Genomic DNA, 21,196 nt, shown 5'->3' on the forward strand with positions numbered 1-21,196 from the left:
GTAAAAAAGAACAGGCTACAGTGGTGGGAGAATGTAGATTAGCAAAAAGGCAGTTTATGTGCCTCTGTACACCATGGTTACGGTATATAGATACCAAAAGAGAAATGAGATAGAAAACGTAGCCTTGAGTTATATGATAAAGGATTCTGGTTGTAAAGTGAGGAATTGTAGGCAGTAGAGAAGTATTAAAGGTCTTGTTTTTAAAATTTGTTAGTTTTGTTTGATGTTTCTTAATGCAGGGCAGAGTTGAAGTTGAAACTGATGAATCCATATTGGAGTGGGGTGGGGCACAGAGGTAGTTATACTAGTTGGGCTACTGTTAATAGTTTAAGAAAAGGGAGGAAAAGTGCCTGGATTAGAATAATCACAGAGAGAGAGAAGGACTAAGGGGAAGAGTTTTGAAAAGACTTTTCATAAACAGAAACACCTTTTCCTGTATATACATAAATAGATATGAAGGTCAGGGTGTAGATATATTTGAAGGTACAATTTTATTAATTTTATAAAAAATATATTAATAGTTAACATAAAATACTGTCTTAATGTCTTCCCCTTTAGGGCCGGGAAGAAGATCCACATGAAGGCAAAATGTAAGTTTGTATTAATTATTAAAAGGAAAAAATATGCGGTGCAATTACTAATTGGAAAACTTTGATCTAAAAATGTTTTAGAAGAAAAGTGATACTTTTTGAGCTGTTTTAAAAATTTATTTTTATTTGACTCAAGAATTGATTTCTATTTTCTTAAGGACCTAGTGATAATGAAGATGGCTTATACCTACATACAGTTCTTAGATTACCAAACTAACGACTTTTTGATTAACAGTAAACAGTACATTAGTAACATTATGAATATCATAATTCCTCACACTTTGTTTTCTTGTTGATTACTTCTTAGTATTTCTTTTTGTTGCCGTATCTTTTATGTACTTTATAGTTCAGTTTTTGTTTTGTTTTTTAAAAGTCAGAGAACTTTCCCCTGAATTACAGTTCTTTACCATATTAATAAGATTCTGCAAGGACTTTGTTTTTATAATTTTTTTAAGGCAGATTTTAAGTATCTTATAAGGGCTAATTCAAAGGCCAGGTATTACTACACTTACTCCTTGCCACATTCTTCCCTTATTAGTTGTTCTTACAGGGCATCATTCCACATGGGGTTTCAGCTGTGCTCTAATTTATTAGTGTCCTTGAAGATCTTTTTAAGTGTCCTTCTCATCCCATTTAATATTTATTTGTATATATGTTTTCTTTAAAGACCTTACCTCTTAATCCCAATTCTGTTTTACTCATGTTATTTTAACTGACAGTTAATCTTCTAATGTGTTTTCAGTGGAATACTTTTTCTTACCTTCCTGTCGGCAGTTGTGGGTAGCATTGAAGATTTCTTTCTCAAGTGTTTGTTTATTCTGTTCTAACCATTAAAACATGAAAACATTAAGCCAAATAATGTGCTTTCAGTTATCTAATTTAGCGTCCACTCTTCTTTAAGTGAAGCATGAGATATTTTCTGAGTTCATTTTCCTTATTGTTCTATGTAGCTGCTGGTAGGCTCCATCAGTGAGACTGTACTTTGTTTATTGTACTAGTTTGAGGTCTTCTCACTACTTATGTGAGGAGTTACAAATTCTAATTATTGTTAGAGGATGCATACAGATAATGAAAGCAGATGAACTGAGTCAGGTGTATGTATTCCCATTTTTCTCAAATTACTATAATCTTAATCTCTTATTTTCCCTCTTTGATAGCAATTAAGGTACATGGAACTATTTCCATATTGTAATTTCTATTACAGTATTTCCCTACTCTAATTTTTTATACACTGCAAATGTGATAAATGGAAATAAACATTCGTTCTTTGTATTAGGGAAGACTAGGAAGTCAATGGCTTCCCAGGTGGCTCAGTGGGTAAAGAATCTGCCTGCAGTTCAGGAGACATGAGTTTAATCCTTGGGTTGGGAAGATCCCCTGGAGGAGGAAATGGCAACCCACTCCAGTATTCTTGCCTGGAGAATCCCATGGACAGAGGAGCCCAGTGGGCTATAGTCCATGGGGTCTCAAAGAGTCAGACACGACTGAAACGACTGAGCACACACCCAGAAGAAGTCAAAACTAGCAGATGTTTGCCTGCGGTGAGGTGCGTGCACTCACTAATGTGTCAGAGTTTAGGAACCTAGTGTTAACAAAAGCCTCCTGATTTCCAAGAGAAGCGAGAAAGGTAGGTTTTTGTCTCTATTAAAATCATACCATGGATTCTTTTTAAAAAGGGGAAAAAAAGAGATCAAATACCAGTACATATCTAAGGCCGTATCCAGTTTTCTAAGTGTAAACTGTGACTCCCACTTGCATTGGGAAATCTTTTTTTTTTAATAATTTAATATCATTGTGATTTTTCCATTTTCTGAACTTCTTAATTTTCTACTCATTTGGTATTTAGCATAAGATAAATTTGCATTGTTGGTTTATTTTATGTATTTGTCAGCTCCCTGTAACTTAAGGTGTTGACTGGCAGTAGAACATCCTCATTAATTTCCTGGAGTGCTCTTTGAGACTAAACAGTTGGTATAACTAGCTGTATTCCTTTGATGTAATGATCACCTCCCAGTTGGTTTTGCTTGACACTTTAGTTTCCTCAAATCCTTTCTTCCAACAGCTAAAACACTTAAAACATGTATCTGACTGTTTTACTTTTTCCACTAAAAATTCTTGTCTGATTTTCTACCTTAGCAGAGTCTGAAAAGTTCTCCTGATACAGCCCTTGTTTCCTTACAAGTTTTATCTCTTGTCATTTTTAGTTTTATATCCTCCTCTCCAGCTTGTAGATCTTTGAATGTATATCATTGTTTTTTCTCCTTTGCTCAAGCTACTTCCTAGGCCAGATTCCCCTCTGGTGTATTGGTTAATGTCTATTCTTCAGTTCAGTTCAGTCGCTCAGTCATGTCCGACTCTTTGCGACCCCATGAACGTCAGCACGCCAGGCCTCCCTGTCCATCACCAACTCCCGGAGTCCACCCAAACCCATATCCATTGAGTCAGTGATGCCATCCAACCATCTCATCCTCTGTAGTCCCCTTCTCCTCCTGCCCCCAATCCCTCCCAGCATCAGCGTCTTTTCAAATGAGTCAGCTCTTCGCATCAGGTGGCCAAAGTATTGGTTTCAGCTTCAACATCAGTACTTCCAGTGAACACTCAGGACTGATCTCCTCTAGGATGGACTGGTTGGATCTCCTTGCAGTCCAAGGGACTCTCGAGAGTCTTCTCCAACACCAGAGTTCAAAAGCATGAATTTTTCGGCACTCAGTCCAACTCTCAAATCCATACATGACCACTGGAAAGACCATAGCCTTGATTAGACAGATCTTTGTTGACAAAGTAATGTCTCTGCTTTTTAATATTTTTCATTCCAATCCCAAAGAAATGCAATGCCAAAGAATACTCAAACTACTGCAGAATTGCACTCATCTCACACACTAAGTAAAGTGATGCTTAAAACTCTCCAAGCCAGGCTTCAGCAATACGTGAACCGTGAACTTCCAGATGTTCAAGCTGGTTTTAGAAAAGGCAGAGGAACCAGAGATCAAATTGCCAACATCCTCTGGATCATCGAAAAAGCAAGACAATTTTAGAAAAATGTCTCTTTCTGCTTTATTGACCATGCCAAAGCCTTTGACTGTGTGGATCACAATAATCTGTGGAAAATTCTGAAAGAGATGGGAATACCAGACCACCTGACCTGCCTCTTGAGAAATCTGTATGCAGGTCAGGAAGCAACAGTTAGAACTGGACATGGAACAGACTGGTTCCAATAGGAAAAGGAGTACGCCAAGGCTGTGTACTGTCACCCTGCTTATTTAACTTATATGCAGAGTACATCATGAGAAACGCTGGGCTGGAGGAAGCACAAGCTGGAACCAAGATTGCTGGGTTACAGATATGCAGATGACACCACCCTTATGGCAGAAAGTGAAGAAGAACTAAAGAGCCTCTTGATGAAAGTGCAAGAGGAGAGTGAAAAAGTTGGCTTTTAAGCTCAACATTCAGAAAACTAGGGTCATGGCATCTGATCCCATCACCTCATGGCAACTAGATGGGGAAACAGTGGAAACAGTGTCAGAACTTTATTTTTCTGGGCTCTAAAATCACTGCAGATGGTGGTTGCAGCCATGAAATTAAAAGACGCTTACTCCTTGGAAGGAAAGTTATGACCAACCTAGACAGCATATTAAAAAGCAGAGACATTACTTTGTCAACAAAGGTCTGTCTAGTCAAGCCTATGGTTTTTCCAGTGGTCATGTATGTATGCCTGTTCTTACTCAGAGACTTAACTCATTTATCACTCTTGCCAGCAAGTCTTCTGTTATCTTCTCCCTTGTACACCCTATAGAATTGGTGCTCTGTTATTCCAAAAATTCCCTCAGCATGTACCTATCACAGTGCTTTATTATATTTTCTACATTCTGTTTATAGTTATACAATATTTATGTTCCTTTTTCTCACTAAAATGAGTTCTTCCCTAAGGTCACAGACCCATTTTTCTGTTATTGGTACAAACCATGTGCTTGAAATAGACTCATTTTACATATAGGTAGTAAATCCCTGAGTGAGGAAACTCTGATCTAATCCTTTCAGAAAGCGGTATTACCGATTTGTTGTATAAACGCCATTTGTTGCCCACCACCCCATCCCACCTCCGCCTTTATATTCCCCTTTTCTCTTTTATTCTAGCTGTAGGAGTAGGATAGGCCTTCGAGGTCATCTAATCAGCTGTCCCCTAGAGTACGGAAATCTTGCTCTGGCATTGGAATAAATGGTCATTTCGGCCATACTTGAATGCAATATGAAACTTTACTGCCTTTTAGGGCAACCTGGACTTCTCCAGATATTGTATACTTGTTTTACAATATTCATATTTAGCATTGGAAGCTTCAGGGAATCTGAATTAGCGAGTTAATTGTTAGAATAAAATTAAAAAGAGAATTGAAATGTTTAACATTTTATTCATGTGAAAAGATAAAAATCCAGTTTTTTTTAATACTCTGACCAATAATAATGTTGATAATATAAAACAGTGGTGAACAGCCTCTACACTTATAACATTGGATTTTAGGGCATTTATATGTCTTAATTTTATGGTATTTTACTTCCAACTTGTTCTTTTCAGTCATGGTTAAAAATAATTGTAGACCCTGAGAATATATTGTCAGCTTGGTATTAACATACATGTGTTAATTGGCAAGACAGATAATAGTCCTTCAGGTACATGAGAGATTTTATGTAATTTAATTACTAGTAATTAATTTTTTAAACCCAGATATATCATTTTATTTTGAGGTAACTTATTTAAATACTTGAGTTATTATATGCAGTAGATTTTGGCTATAATGCCTTTTATAACATTTTCTAAAGTCTTAAGTATCAGAATATAAAATACTCTAGCAATCTGATATGATAAGCCATTAGTTCAAACAGATATCTACTCTTTCTCATCACTCAATCTTATTTTCTGGCTTTCCGTAAAGTGGCAGTCCAGCCCGTTGACTGAAAAGGGAGAGCTTTCAGGGAAATTCACTCTGGGAGGATGTGAGGAAACGAATGGACTAATCTTCTGGCAGTTTTGCTGGGCTCTACCTGTACCACACCCCACTCCTAATGAAAGGAAGAAAAAGAATACGAGCATGATAATAATCTGTCGTAATCAGAATTAAAATAAATGCTGGTTTTTGTATTGGTAATTAATATGGAAATTGTACTTCATACTAGACGGCCCATAATTTTTATGTATTTTGTTGAACTTATAGATGTTTACAAAGTATAGTAATGTCAAAGGAATGAGGTCATCTGATCAATTGCATTACATTTATTTCATTATGTCAGCTTGAATTAAACTTAACTGTATGGTGTTAGTTATTTAGTCTTGATTTAGTTAACAGCAAAAAAGACTTTTTGATTTACGTATTTTATTCTCTTTTTAAGATGGTTCCATGGGAAAATTTCCAAACAAGAAGCTTATAATTTACTAATGACAGGTATTTGTATATTCACTTCACTTTTCTAGTGTTATTTAAAAAGAATAAAACACTTATCATGTGTTTTGCTTTTAGCATTCATTTCATTTTTGTGCATACTGTAATTTCTTGCCCAGCACAGAGAAATTGGTATTTTTGGTGTTTTTTAGGTGAGAACATACATGCAGTATAAAATTCAGTGCACGGTGTGTTTTCTTTCTGGACCAGGCCCTACAGTCTTCCCTAGAAGCCGTGCCAGATGAGTTTTTCCCTGTATTTCTAGAAGTTTTCTGTCTGTGTGTGCCTGACTTCCTTACCGTGACATACACCTTTATACGTACCTCCTTACACATTCTCACAGGAATATGCAACACACTTTTTTCATTTTAATACATATTTGGGGAGATTATTCCATATTTGCATATTTAAAATTTCATTCTTTTTAATGACCATAAACTTTCCATTGTGTAAATACCATAATTTATTATCAGTCTCCTATAGAGCAATGTTATGTTTTCATTTTCTTGTTGTTTAAGTGCAGCAAATATTCTTGAATTTATCTTTATACACTTGTAGAGTTATACATTCGGGCCTTATTGAAAATATTGTGGTTTTAATATTTCATAAAACTGTTGTTACAGAGATAGGCAAAATAAAAATTGAATGTATTGTGGGTTTATTACTTAAAAGAAAAAGTATTCCATCATTCATCCTAACTAAAACTTAAGACGAAATTTAATTACCAAATATGTCTTCAGTAAGCCATACTTTGGAGGGACTTCGGACAAGTTTAAGTAATAATCTGTAATTTATAAGTCTTAATTCTTTAAAAAAAAAAAGACCAGAGTTTAGTAGTTTCTGTATACAGTGAATAAACCACTGATTATTTAAAACTGTTATCTGAGTTACTATTCAAGCCATGAATCATTACATTTAATTTAATTAATATTTTGTTCTTCTGAGACATTTGAGGCAGTTTTATTAAGTATTCAATTATATTGTGAGGACATAGGTTAGAAATAACATGATAATGCCATATGGTAGTAACAGATGAAATGCTAAACCAAAGTCACATCCTGTCTGCTTTCAAAGTGGCACCAAAATAATTTTATTTTAATGAATTTACTGAATTTTGAATATAGTTTATATTTTTGAATTTACACCAAATACCTGAGGCACTCACGGTTGTTTTAGACATGTAAATTAAAAAAGAACTAAACTTAATTTTCTTAAATTAGTTTTTATTTTCTTTGGGTCATGCACTCTTTTAAGATTCTGGTGATTTCCTGCCCTGAAAAGTACACATAAGCACTTGCATGCACAATTTTGTAATAGTTCCTATTTTTTGTATTGAGCATAAAACTACTTGGTAGTAAATGACTTAGCTTGATGATTGGAACTATTAGTAACTTACAGAAAAACATCTGATATTTTGAGTTTTCATTGTACTTTCCCAAAAGCAATCAAGTTCTGATCTTTCCTATGTCATTAGGACTTAAACAGAGAAAAGGTAGAAAGGATCTTAGTGGTAACAGTCATTGCTAATTGTAGATGTCAAAAAGGCTTCTCTAAAATTAATATGAAATATCTGATATATGATAATTTGCTGCTTATGATTTTTTCAGATCATGCCTTTTAAATGAAATATAGTGCATGTGTATTAATTTTGATTAGGTACACAAATATTTCAGTTTTCATCTATATAAGTTTTTGCCTACTATTTTATTACAATTATGACTTTTTAATGTTTAATCAGAAGTATTAAGTACAGAGCATGCTAAAGTAAAATTCACTATAACTTTTTTTTGACTTTTCTTCTTATGGGATTTGCAAACAGTGCAGCAGTTTTAGCCAGTACCTCCTACCTGTGGTTACAGTATTCTTTCCAAGTTATGACAGATATATATATTATTAACCAGAAGTCATTGCTGCAAACTTCTGCCCTGTATTTTTATTTAATAAAGACAAGTAACATCATGGATGATTGTGACTCATAAACCAGAAAATACAAAAAATGATTGCCTTAAGATTTTTTATTATAAAACAAGTAGCTGGTGAAAATTTGTATATGCTTTTGAATGTAATTTATAATTATACTACTTAACTCTTTTTCTTTTTTAATTTGATAATTAGGGAATAAAACTAACAGATTAATTTTTACAGTTGGTCAAGTCTGCAGTTTTCTCGTGAGGCCGTCAGATAATACTCCTGGGGACTATTCACTTTATTTTCGGACCAGTGAAAATATTCAGCGGTTTAAAATATGTCCAACACCAAACAATCAGTTTATGATGGGAGGCCGATATTATAACAGGTAAGTTGGGAGAAATTTATAGTTATCTTTTACTTTTGGTGAAAAGAGTTGAAATATCATAAAAAATAGTTTATTAGAATCAAAATTATATAAAAATTTCTGACTGTAATATTTGAAATTATAAGACATTTAATGTAATTTAGTCATCATGTCCAAGGACTTTTTAGACATTGTCAAACATGTATATAAAGTAATAATTTATTTCTACCAAAATAATGTGTATAATTTTTTTATTATTAATGCACAGGTTATTTGCAGCAAATTTGTTAGTAAGTTCATACATTATCTGTAGGACAACAGAACATCTAACCTAAGAAAAGAAAATATATTAGTCTTTAATCAGTGAGACATTTTGATAGGAAAAAAAGTTAAAGAATGACCTAAGACTTACTAATAATGTTATCCAACAATATTAGTTTGTTCCCAAGCTGGTATTTATTTGTGATTGTTGGTTCGTACTTTTCACCTTTAAAATTCTTTGCTTGTCTTATTACCCTCACCCTATCATATTAAATGCTGTCTCTGGTATTTAGTTCATATTCATTTGTACTTTTTTTTATTAATCTTTTCAGGTCTTCTGTTTTACTTTTTAGCATTATACTTTATTTATATTTAATTTGAAATAATTTTGTGGTATAGCAAAGATATTTTATCATCAGGGATAAATATATATGTGTGTATCTATGTATATATATAGATACACACATACGTGTCTCCAAAGATAAAAGATAATATATGTTTCAACTATTCTTTCAGTAGGAAGAACTATAAAAAAAGGGATGAATATATATCCAGTTATATATATATATATACACTGATGTGTGTATAAAAGTTATTGGATCAGTAGGAAAAACATGAAAAAATAAAGTGATAAATTAACAAGATGTTTTGAGAAATGTTGCCTAACTGTCACTAAAATATCCTTTCCCCTAGTATATTAAAGGAAAGTTTAAAATTCTAGGTTTTACATATGTAGGACAGTAAAATGGCAAACTGATTATAGAGAAACATTTTTACACTTAAAAAAACTCATGTTAAAGTTTGTGTTAAAATACATTATATAATGTCATTTATTTTCAGTTTTTTATTGGTAATATTCTTGAAATATTAATATTTTAGAACATTTTTATCAAAATCATCAATAAGCCTTTCCTGCTGTAGCTATAATCCTACATATGAGATTAGCTCCTGCTCTTCCTTCGTTCCCCCTTCCCTCTCTACTCCTTTCTTCCTCCCTCCCTCCCTCCCTTTATTGTTTCTGCTTCCACCTGCTATTTGTCTTATGACTCCATCTTATTATTATAAAAGCAGAATATGTAAATGATAACTTGATAAATTATTTGGATGATAAAAATTCCTAAGTTTAACCTGAACTCACTACTTGCTAAATAAATGTGATTTGTCTGTCATTTCTTGCTCAATCTCTCAGATATTTTTATTTAAAAAAAAAAACAAAAAAAGTGGACTTTTAATCCTTTTCTCACATATAGTGATGCTTGGAGTATGTGTGTGGAAAATTGAAATCTCTGAGTCAAGTATTTCTGACCTGTAAATCAATATTAGGAACATTCTTGATTTTCTAAAGTAATGTGACTGTAATGATCATATATTCTATTAATATATTCTGGCTATTTACTTTGGAAAAAAACTTGCAAACAGATAATCCTTGCTAACAAGGTTTGTGTGTATTTTTAAGACTTGCAATTTTTATGAGACAAATTATGTCAGTGTTAGTAATTTTTATTTTAACAGCATTGGGGACATCATAGATCACTATCGAAAAGAACAAATTGTTGAAGGGTATTATCTTAAGGAACCTGTACCCATGCAGGTCAGTGTTGTTTTTCTTTTTGCAGTAATCAGCTTTTTAATTTAAAATGCTGTTTTTGGTGATATGGTTATGCACACATCCATGCATTTGAAATTGGATAAAATTTAAAACTGCTGGTTATTCAGATTCTTTCAGAAAGTGAATCTTTGTAAGAGAATCTCTCAGTTTTTATGTTGATTCTAGATAATTAGGAAGTCCTTGGTGGCTTTTTGAGAGTAGAAGGCATTGTGGGGACAGAAGCCAAGTGGCACTGGGTCAAGGAGTGAGTTTGTTGGAGGCAAAGGTGGAGACAGCAAGGGTAAATCACAGCCAGGTTTATCTAGGTGAGCTTGGGAAGTAAAGAAAATAAAAAATAGTAGCTAGAAGATGATGTAGAGAAAAAAGGGGTTTAAACTTAGAGCTTCTTTATTTGCCCGTAGTTTCATGGTGAGAGAGTTTTGAGCATGTGTGTACTTGAGGAAATAGCGTGGGTGGGTGAGGGATGGGGTAGTGGCAGTACCCCATGTACAAGGTCCTAGAGAAGGCAAGAGTGACTGAAATCCAGAACATAAGAAGGACTGGCCTTGAACGAGAGCTCCTGCTGAATGCTAGTTGCTTAATGCCTAGGTGATTGATTAGCTTCTGTATCTTGCCCATACTTCCTAAAGTGTGGTGGTTAAAGGGTTGAAGCAAGGTAAGTAAAAGGTACTTCAAAAAGTGATTAAGAATTTTCCTATGTGGAAAATGGGGGTAGTGTATTTCCCAGGATGTAAAAAAGGATTGTTGAGGGGTTTTGGGTCCCCACTAAACTTCCACAGTGATTTGTAGTGTCTTGAGTGTCTCATTATTTCCTCCTAACAAATTAGTTTCTGATGGTTATAGCTGACTATTAATTGCTGATTAAGAGAGAAACATTATTCTGATGCTTAACATAAATTTAAGAACCATCTTGCTACATTTTAATATAATCTTGCTTCATTTCTTTATGCTTTCCTGATAGATGGAAAGTTCATGAGGGCAGTTGTGTGTTGTGTTTCCAGTGCTTTGTTGAGATCTCCATGTCAGTTTCTTCCTCTTTGCCTTTCTGAATCCTGCAAGTTTACATCTCAAGTTTTACTTCCTTGTTGACATCTTCCTAATATCTGTAGTTAGCAATTATGTACCACTTTTGTTGGGGCTTCTCTGGTGGCTCAGATGATAAAGAATCTGCCTGCAATGTAGGAGACCCGGGTTTGATCCCTGGGTTGGAAAGATCCCTGGAGGGGAGGGCATGGCAACCCACTCCAGTATCCTTGCCTGGAGAATCCCCTGGACAGAGGCTGCAGTCCACGGGGTCGCAGAGAGTCAGATACGACTGAGTGACTAACACACACACACACACACACACACACACACACACACACACACAGAGTCAGATATGACTGAGTGACTAACACACACACACACACACACACACACACACACACACACAGTCAGATATGACTGAGTGACTAACACACACACACTCACACAGCTTTTAAGTTGGCAATTCTGGCAGACTTTGCCTATTGTTTTTCTGCGTAGTATGGTATGTGCTTTCTAGATACCACTGCTTAGGATCTTTTTATTGGATCAAAGGTGCCTTTACCTACAAATGATGGATCCTGCCACTCCTGTTGCTGTATTCTGCATTCTAATTCAGATTGGCTGTTTGAGTAATAAATTTTATTTGCTCACAAGTCATGCACACATTTTTCCTGTCCTAAGTTTGTCTTATTAGAATTTTCTAACTAAATTTTTTATAGTTAGAAAAATAAGTAGCATTTAACACTTAATAAGCTCTTATACTAAAATTATAAGATAGTTTTAAAACTTACTTCAAATATACATTGTGCCTTATTCTTGTGTTACTGTTTCACAACTGAACAAACCTCCAAGTATTATCATTTACAAAAGTGCCTATAATGCTTTCAGTACTTCAGAAATAACTGATGCTGATTACTGAACAATTTGATTACTTCATAGAAACCGTTAAATGCTATTTGAAGTCAATTATTTTGGGCCTAGAGTAAAAGTAGTTTATAGAAAAATTTGAGAATCATAACACTTACCTGTCCTTCCCAGAAGGATTCTAACTGTTAGAGAACCCAAAGGCTAGTAATGTCTTTTTATTATTGTAAAAGTGATTAGCTAACAGAATCAGCTCATTTCCCCTAAGGTGACCCTGCGTACCCCTACTCAGGGTAAGATGGTGAAAAAGAAAGCACAGTGATCTTTTGCTTGGTGGACTAGAGGAAACAAGGAGCCTTTTGGACACTATTTTAGACACCTTGTCTTACATGTATTATTTAACTTTTTAAACAGTTTGATGAGGTTGATTCTGTAATTTTACAGATAGGAAAACTGGGACCAGAGAAGGTAAGTAAATTACTTAAGGCATCAAGTCATCCTTGACTCTTCTTTTTGTCTCTTACACTCTCTATCCAAACTGTCAGGATCATCATGCCATCTCTGCCTTCAAAATAGATATAGAATTTAACCATCACCAGAAATATTTTGGGCCTGGAGTAAAAGTATGTTCCAATAGAAGTTTGAGAAATGCAACACTTACCTTTCTTTCCCAGCAGGGTTCTAATTATTAGAGAATGTCATCTCTGTTTCTAGCCACTTCTGCCCCCAACCCCCCCTTTAAAACTGTACCACAGTCAGAGGGATCCATTTAAAATGTGTCAGAGCATTTCACGGCTCTGTTTAATACTAAGAGGTGGTCTACATTTCATCCAGATTAAAAGCCAGAGTCCCTGCCCTGGTGCAGTGTCCCGTGGTCCTCTGAACTCTTCTGCCATCTTTCTCGCTCACTCATCTCCACTCACACTGGCTTCTCTATTCAAAACAAAAATATGTCAGGATCTTTGCTGCATTAGGATTTTTGCTTTGTATATTATTTATTGCTGCTGCTTGCCCTACCCTGTAGAGCACTTACCACCTATTAACATACAATTCAGTTTGCTTACTCATTATGTTTATTATCTCTTTCCATCATTGGAGTGTAAGTTCCTTGAGGGTAAGGATCTTTGATTTATTGACTGATATATCTCAAGAACTACAACACTGGCACTCAAAGAACTCTTATTGAATTCATTTATCAAATGAGCTTTCTTAGCCTTTACCTGAGAAAGGCAGGGTTCACAACGGAAGCAGGGCCTGCACACCTAACCTCTGTGCAAAGCTTGCTTCAGTGGTGTTAGACTCTCACCGGTCGACAGCCTGCTTGCCTTCGGGAGGAATGTGAGACTCCTTCTCCAGAACTTTGCAGAAAGAGGGGCTGAGAAGCCTTCCCTCCTGTCAGTTAGTAACCTAGCAAAACTTGGCACGTGATGTTCTGTCCCTGCCTGTAGTGTCTCCCAGTGTAGGTGGTGTAGATCAGATGACCCGCCTTTATGTCAAATTGGAAAGACTTATATAATCCTGAAATCAGGTATTTAAATCCAAATGTCAGTGTTGTAATGTCTTAAATGAGTGCGTGAAAGTCGCTCAGTAGTGTCCGACTCTTTGTGACCCCAAGGACTGTAGCCTGCCAGGCTTCTCTCTGCATGGAATTCTCCAGGCAAGAATACTGGAGTGGGTTGCCATTTCCTTCTTCAGGGGATCTTCCCCACCCAGGGATCGAACCTGGGTCTCCTGCAGTGCAGGCAGCCTTGACTGACAGCCACCATGTAGACTACAAGTATGCCCCATTCTGTTCTGAAGAGCAAATATTATCACTACTGTGATAAAGACTGATAAGTACAAATCTATAAACTAGGGACGTAGTTACCACTATCATCTGGGTGCAGTGTATCTTTTAAAATTTTTTATTTTCTTGGTCATTTTCTGAATAATTTATAGGAGTAAGAATGAAGGTTTAGTACAAAAAAAAACTTTATTAGAAATTTAATAAGAATTTAAATGTAGTAAACCCTAATTTTTGTTCTGTATTGCCTTGGTTATAAAGGCTTGTTCCTGAAACAGAAGGCAGCTAACTGTTATCCACTGTCACGTACGGACCTGAATCATATCCATCTTGTAAACCCTAATTTCAGATACAGCTTTTATAATAGTTTTTGTTTATAAAATTCCTCTGGTTCTTTTCACATTTTTACTGTCAAAATGCAGTACTTATTCTAGATTTTAAATATATTTCAGCTGTGTTCTAGTTTGATTCTTTCTTGTTCTTGCAACATTAGCTGTAATACTTTGGAACACTTTGTTTCATAATTTTGTTGGATAGTACAGTCTTTAAGTGTAATATATTTTTATGTGTAGGTTTATAAGCATCAATTAGAATGATCAATATGGTGAATTTTTAAATTTCTACATTATATGTTTCCTTCCAGTAACCTTTAAATACAAAATACCTTTGTCCATTTATAAGCCATATTGAGTAAATCTTGATGCAAATCATAAAAGTTTTAAGAGTCCTCATTTCCTGTTAGGAAACAGGTTTATCTAGATTTCTTGTCACAAATTATTGCATGATGTCCTTCCTATTGAATCACTAACTAAATGAGTGCAGTAAATGAGTTTCCTTTGTTTCCCTAGAAATACAACATTTACTCAGCACATTCTTGAGTTTGAGAAAATTCATCAAGGATATTACCATATCAAGAATTACAGTCTGAGACTTAGCTTATCAAAATCAATTTTATCATCACAGTAGATCACAGAGTATTGATGTTGCTTTGCATTCATCATCTGATTCCTTTTATAATTATGAAACATCTTTTTCAGCTTTTTCTTTCTGCTAATATGAGCAGAAAATTAAGAATTCTGAATTTTTATCTGCACTCAGTGAAAACTAATAAACAGATAACAAAGATGGCCTTTTATATTTTTTGGAAGATGCTGCAATAGTTGGCAACACAGTAAAAAGTGCCAGAGGTGATGCAATAGAGCTGATATATTTCACTGTTGCATCAGCCTCTAGGCCAAAGGTTGGCAGGCTTTTCTGTACAGGACCAGATAATAAATAATTAGATTTTGTGGGCCATTCAGTCTCTGTCTCAGTTACTTAAACTCTGCCTTTGCAGTGAAGCAGCAACACGCAGTATGTAAAAGAATGACCATGGCCGTGTGCCAGGAAAACTACGTCCAGATACAGGCAGTGGGCTAGATTTGGTCCGTGTGCCGTGGTTTGCCATTCTCTTCAGCATACTTGAGTATAATTGTTGAGTCATGATGAAATGGTTCCTGGGATGATAAAATAGCAGAGTGTTTCAAGATGTAGGAAAAAATAGGATTCATGAAAATTCTATAACATATCTTAGATATAAAATGTTCGGCTGGATCCATGAATCTCTAAGAAAAAGTCATAAAATGTTAATTCTTGCAAGTAATAAGAGCTGCTCAAACAAGAAACTAAAAACTAAAATCAGGTCCATTGGACTAGATGGCAATATTGAAGATTGACTTCTTTGGGGAAGATCATTATAAAGGCACTTTTATCTTTATGTTCTTCCTGACATCCTAATTCTTTTATTATAGGGGGTTGTGGGGACTTAGCAGTTAAGATACATGCCTTCCTGTAGTTCAGTGTCATAAAATCATGCAATAAACCCCACAGGATTTTGGTGGAGTTGTGGGTACAACACTGAAAAGCGTCATCAGTGACACACAGAGATAAGAAACTGTGTGCTAAATGGGTAAGAAATATTTAAGTTGGGGCAAATGTAATCACGGGTTTGGACCATGAATTTTAAATCATCATAGCTAGGCTCAAATACATCTTTATTAATCAAAGTAGGAACCATTACAATCAACACATTTTTGCTACTGAGAAATAAATTTGTTTATTCCTGTAGCATTAAAACCATACTTCGGGATTCAACAAACTCTTGGAAAGCATTTTCTGCATCCTACTGGTTGTGGAAGTGTTTTCCCTGCAACAAGTTGTCGGAGATGCCTGAAGAAGTGGTAGTCATTTGGCGAGAGGTCAGGTGAATATAGTGGATGAGGCAAAACTTCATAGCCCAATTTGTTCAACTGTTGAAGTGTTGGTTGTGAAATGTGCAGTTGGGCATTCTCGTGGAGAACAATTGGGCCCGTTCTGTTGACCAAAACCAGCTGAAGGCATTGCAGTTTTTGGTGCAGCTCATCAAATTGCTGAGCATACTTCTCAGATGTAATGGTTTTGCCAGGATACAGAAAGCTGTAATGGGTCAGACGAGCAGCAGACAACCAAACACTGACCATGACCTCTTTTTGATGCTAGTTTGACTTGGGAAGTGTTTTGGAGCTTCTTCTCATTCCAGCCACTGAGCTGATTGTATAAAATCCACTTTTCGTTGCACAACACAGTCTGATAGAGAAATGGTTCATTGTCGTGTAGAAGAAGACAAGATGACACTTCAAAATGATTTTTTGTGAGTTTTGGTCAGTTTATGAGGCACCCACTTAATGGAGATTTTTCATCTTTCCCAATTTGCTTCAAATGCTGAATACCGTAGAATGGTTGACACGAGTTCTTAAGCAACTTCTCTTGTATTCAGCTTTGATGATTGCTCTCAATTGGTCGTTGTCGATTTACGATGGCTGGCCACTATGCTCTTCATCTTCAGGGCCTACTTTGCAAAACCTCTTGAACCACCACTGCACTATATATGTTCATGTTCCTGGGCCAGATGTGTTGTTTATTTATGTTGCGAGTTGTCTCTGCTGCTTTACGATGCATTTGAACTCAAATAAAAAAAAAATCGCTCGAATTTGCTTTTTGTCTTAACATCATTTCCATAGTCTAAAAACTAAACAGCAAGTAATAAGTCACTAGCAAAAAAGCATAGAGTGAGAAATATGCATTAAAATGATGTATAACATAACCACATTTATTTAAGAATGTATTCCAAAATCAGATGGCCAAGTTCAACAACGCAAAAACAGCAGTTACTTTCGCATCAAGTAGTACAATAAATAAGGCACTTTACCTTGAAAAAGGCCTGAAGTTTTCTTGTGGAAGAGGCCATCAGAAGGGTTGTAAACAGTGGGAAGTGGTACAGGGAGGACTCTCTGAAATCAGACACATTAGGACGCTAGATGTGACTGTATGGATATGGCTTATAACACTCAGTGAATCTAGGGAGGCCGTTAGGCTTTTGGGATGTATTTTGCATATTCCTAGGCATCTCATTTCAGCTGAGTGCAGCTTTCTGCACTCACTTAGAGTTTCTCGAGGATGTAATTGTGCATAAGCAAACATGAATTTGCTTTATGCTCAAATTGGTCCAAACCTATCAGTTAATGCTGGGACAAATGCATGTTTTCAAAACGGTGTTGCTATAAAGCACACAAAAAACTGTATTTTAAAAAATGGTTCTTGAGAAATGGGAAGGGCACCTTTTTGAAAATTTCTTTGGAAAGCAGAATCTCTTAATATATATGTTACATTATTTTAGATTTTGGTATTAATTTTTTTTCTTAATGTCTAGACAGGCACAATCTGGTTTTTAAGTTGGTAGTTTAGTAGATTTTACTTCATTTCCATCAAGAATTCATGAAATAATTTTAATATTTTGAAAATTCAGGATCAAGAACAAGTACTCAATGATGCAGTGGATGGCAAGGAAATTTACAATACAATTCGTCGTAAAACAAAGGATGCCTTTTATAAAAATATTGTTAAAAAAGGTTATCTTCTAAAAAAAGGTAATTGTAAACTTTTAAGACTAAAGATTCAGCTTCAGTATTTTGCTGTTAAACATTGTAAAGTATTGGGCATGAATCTTGTCATTGAGCTATGAATTTAACAAGTTGACATCTGATTCTTGGTCTCTTGGTCACCTGTCTATCCATACTTTTTTTAAGCGAAAATTCTTACTGACATTTATCCCATTGATGGTATTGAGGTCCCTATTATATATATTTGCCTCAGTTTGGCATTAAGAAATGTGGGGGATGAGGGGTACGTGACTAGCAGAAGAGATTTTTTTTCCCTTATGACCAGAAAAGAAATAATGCTAAGCGAGAATTTTAATGATTTATTGTAGTGAAATTTCTAAATACACTGTTAAGGTACCCTTGTCACTTACCTTGTGATTCATTAAAACAAGGAATATAACAAAATATTTTTCTACAGATATGATTATAGACATTTTCTCATTTTGTAAGGATTGGTATTATTGAAGCTTTGGGAATAAAAATTGAAATATGAAATATATTTAACTTTTTTTAAGCAATGATCATTTTTATGATTTTACTGTCAGTGATTTTGTAGTTCATTATTTGGCTAAGGGAAAATAATTTGTTTTTTCTTTAACAGGAAAGGGAAAAAGGTGGAAAAATTTATATTTTATCTTAGAGGGCAGTGATGCCCAACTTATTTATTTTGAAAGTGAAAAACGAGCTACAAAACCAAAAGGATTAATAGATCTCAGCGTGTGTTCTGTCTATGTTGTTCATGATAGTCTCTTTGGCAGGTAAGAAATTGGTTTCCTATATCTTTTTGGAATTGTTTTAATAATAAAATAGTATGTTCAGATCATTTCAAAGCATAGCAAACCAATTTTGAGATCCTGAAAATCATCTGAAAATGCCATATTTACTTTCTAGGATAATTTTTGTTTTTCTCTTTTAGACTAACTTATGCATAAAATTCTACTTCCACTATATCACATAGAAATCTATGGATCTCTTGTATTAAGACTTACTCTGTATGCAGTGCATTTACCGTCAGTCTTTTGAATGACTTTGATTCTTGTCACCTTTCTCCTATTTTATCATTTTTGGTTAACTCAATGCATATGATAGTACTAGATCACTCAGTTGTACTATTAACTTGATTCCTAAGAAAGCTGACGTTGAGAGACAACTGTAGTATAAAAAGAATTATTTCAATAGAAAAGAGGAGAGAGTGTTTCAGATTTGAAATTAAAACTGTTTTTCCTACATTAATGTCACAGTTTTTAAGAAAATAAATAGAAGTAAATCCTGAACATCACAAGGCAAATTCAGCACTTAATTCCATCTAGATTTTTGTAACAAGAGCCTTTGTTTATCTTTCACCATCAGTATTATTAATAAACCTATTTGACCACTTATAAGATGGACTGATGGACTATCTGTTATGAATCCATTCTAGAGTGTTTTGGGGTATACTTAGCAAGCAGTTTTATTACGTATTGCTATGGGGGCTTCCCAGGTGGCGCCAGTGGTAAAGAATCTGCCTCTCAATGCAGGAGACACAAGAGATGCTGGTTCGCCTCCTAGGTCAGGAAGATCCCCTGGAGAAGGAAATGGCAATCTACTCCAGTATTCTTGCCTGAAAATCCCATGGACAGGGGAGCCTGGTGGGTGAACAATCCATGGGGATGGCAACAGTCGGACATGACTGGGCGGCTGAGTAAGGCACACAGGCGTGTTTGAAGATAATTACTGCAAATTTTTAACAGTCTATTTTCTGCTGCAGGATGGCATCTCTACTAGGCAGCTTCAGTTTTTCCTATTTAAGTTGGGAAAGCTTCAAGAGAAATACCTGTAGGACATACAGGCTTGTCATTTTGTCCAAATTGTATTTGGAGATCACATTAGTATTATTTGAAATTTAACAGTGCATCTTTTAAGTGCTCAAATAGGTTTGGGAGATGCTGAATTGAACAAATAATTTTCCATACAGTGGGACATTTTGAAGTTGTAGCCCATGTTTGTATTGTGAATCATCAAGAGTGGATCAACATGAAATACTATGAATCATCATGAAATACTGTGTGAATCATCATAAAATACTATGAAGTATTTCATGAATTCATTTGACCTTGATACTCTTGCTTTCCCCCAGCCCCAAACACTTCTTAATATCTCTTGAAAACAGTTATCCAAAAAAAAAAAAAGGCCTGGGTAAGATAGGATTTAAGATTTTTTCCCCTCACTTAACAGTATGGGAAACTTGGCCTTCAGATGTAGTAGGATCAGACCTCTGGCTTCCTCTCAGTCTTGCTGCTCTGCCTTACTTTGTATGTACTGGGTTTTTCTCACAGAGCCACTTCCTTCATGAGAGCAAAGGTGGCAAGCAGTACCAGAGAAAGGAGAGGTGAACATTTCCTCCAGCAGCTACTGAAAATCCTGAGAAAATAAGTGTTTGTTGTGTTATCAAATAGATTAAGTCGCTGAAGATTTCTTGCTTTGTATAAGCAGAGCCCAATATACTGACTTACCTTGAGCGTTTGGGTGGAGTCTAATGTGAAGGTTCATGGCAACCCACAGCAGAGAGATGACCGCTCTGCACGCCCCGCCTGTGGTGTAGGAATGCTGGTCAGCACTGCCATTCCGCTGTTTTCTCTGGTGCTTTAGTTGTGTGGCTGTGTAGTTTTTCCAGTTTTTTTCCAGTATTATTGAGATGTCTCTAATACTCTGTTTCTTTATATTAAACGTCTGACTCTTAATACTGCTTTACTTTAAATATTAACTGTTTCAGAAGCATAAGTTGAAAGACATTTCAGTCATACAGAGTTACTGCTGTACTGAATATTTACATGGGAGTTTTGCACCTTTACCTTTTCTTAGGCTGAATCTTTTCTTGTGGCAGTATTTATTGCTTTATCTATTTAAGAGGGATGTTTCTGATGGATATTACATTTTAGGCTTGGTGATTATTTTCTTTCAGCCTTGTAAAGAGTCTCTGCTTTCCAACATTTTGTCATTCTAATTGTTTCTCTTAGAGATTATGGATATTTTTTTTTCCTTCAATGTGTATACTTATTTCATCTTTCTCTGGAAGCTTTGAGATCTTTCCTTATCTTAGATTTTCAAAAGTTAAATCAATATGTGCCTACTGTAAAAAATATTTTTAAAAATTTATCATATTTGTAGAGCTTCTTTATTCTTAAGACCTGATGTCTCTTGTCAGTTTTGAAAAATTCTTTGTTAGTATCTTTTTAAACAGTCCTACTACCACATTCACTTTAATCTTTTGGAATTCATATTACATGTTATATACCTTTTACTATGTCCCATGTGTCTGTGAAACCGTTTCCTCTATGCTTTTCGTAATTTTTTTCCTTTCTGTGCCTCAGGTTGGATATTTTCTTTGATTTGTCTTTCAATTCACTATTCTTCTGTAGTA

General features: G+C 35.1%; 1 protein-coding gene across 2 annotated transcripts in view; it reads left to right on the forward strand.

Annotated features, from left to right (window-relative positions):
* RASA1 (RAS p21 protein activator 1) overlaps positions 1 to 21,196 on the forward strand; it is a 110,332-nt gene that overhangs the window by 67,483 nt on the left and 21,653 nt on the right. For both annotated transcript variants that reach the window (XM_070465781.1, XM_070465780.1), the window contains exons 6-11: positions 559 to 590; positions 5,973 to 6,025; positions 8,168 to 8,318; positions 10,071 to 10,149; positions 17,664 to 17,784; positions 18,398 to 18,554. In XM_070465781.1, the coding sequence (XP_070321882.1) occupies positions 559 to 590; positions 5,973 to 6,025; positions 8,168 to 8,318; positions 10,071 to 10,149; positions 17,664 to 17,784; positions 18,398 to 18,554 (593 nt within the window). The remainder of the gene's footprint in view (positions 1 to 558; positions 591 to 5,972; positions 6,026 to 8,167; positions 8,319 to 10,070; positions 10,150 to 17,663; positions 17,785 to 18,397; positions 18,555 to 21,196) is intronic.

Source organism: Odocoileus virginianus, chromosome 3, assembly GCF_023699985.2.
Source record: "Odocoileus virginianus isolate 20LAN1187 ecotype Illinois chromosome 3, Ovbor_1.2, whole genome shotgun sequence".
Taxonomy (NCBI): domain Eukaryota; kingdom Metazoa; phylum Chordata; class Mammalia; order Artiodactyla; family Cervidae; genus Odocoileus; species Odocoileus virginianus.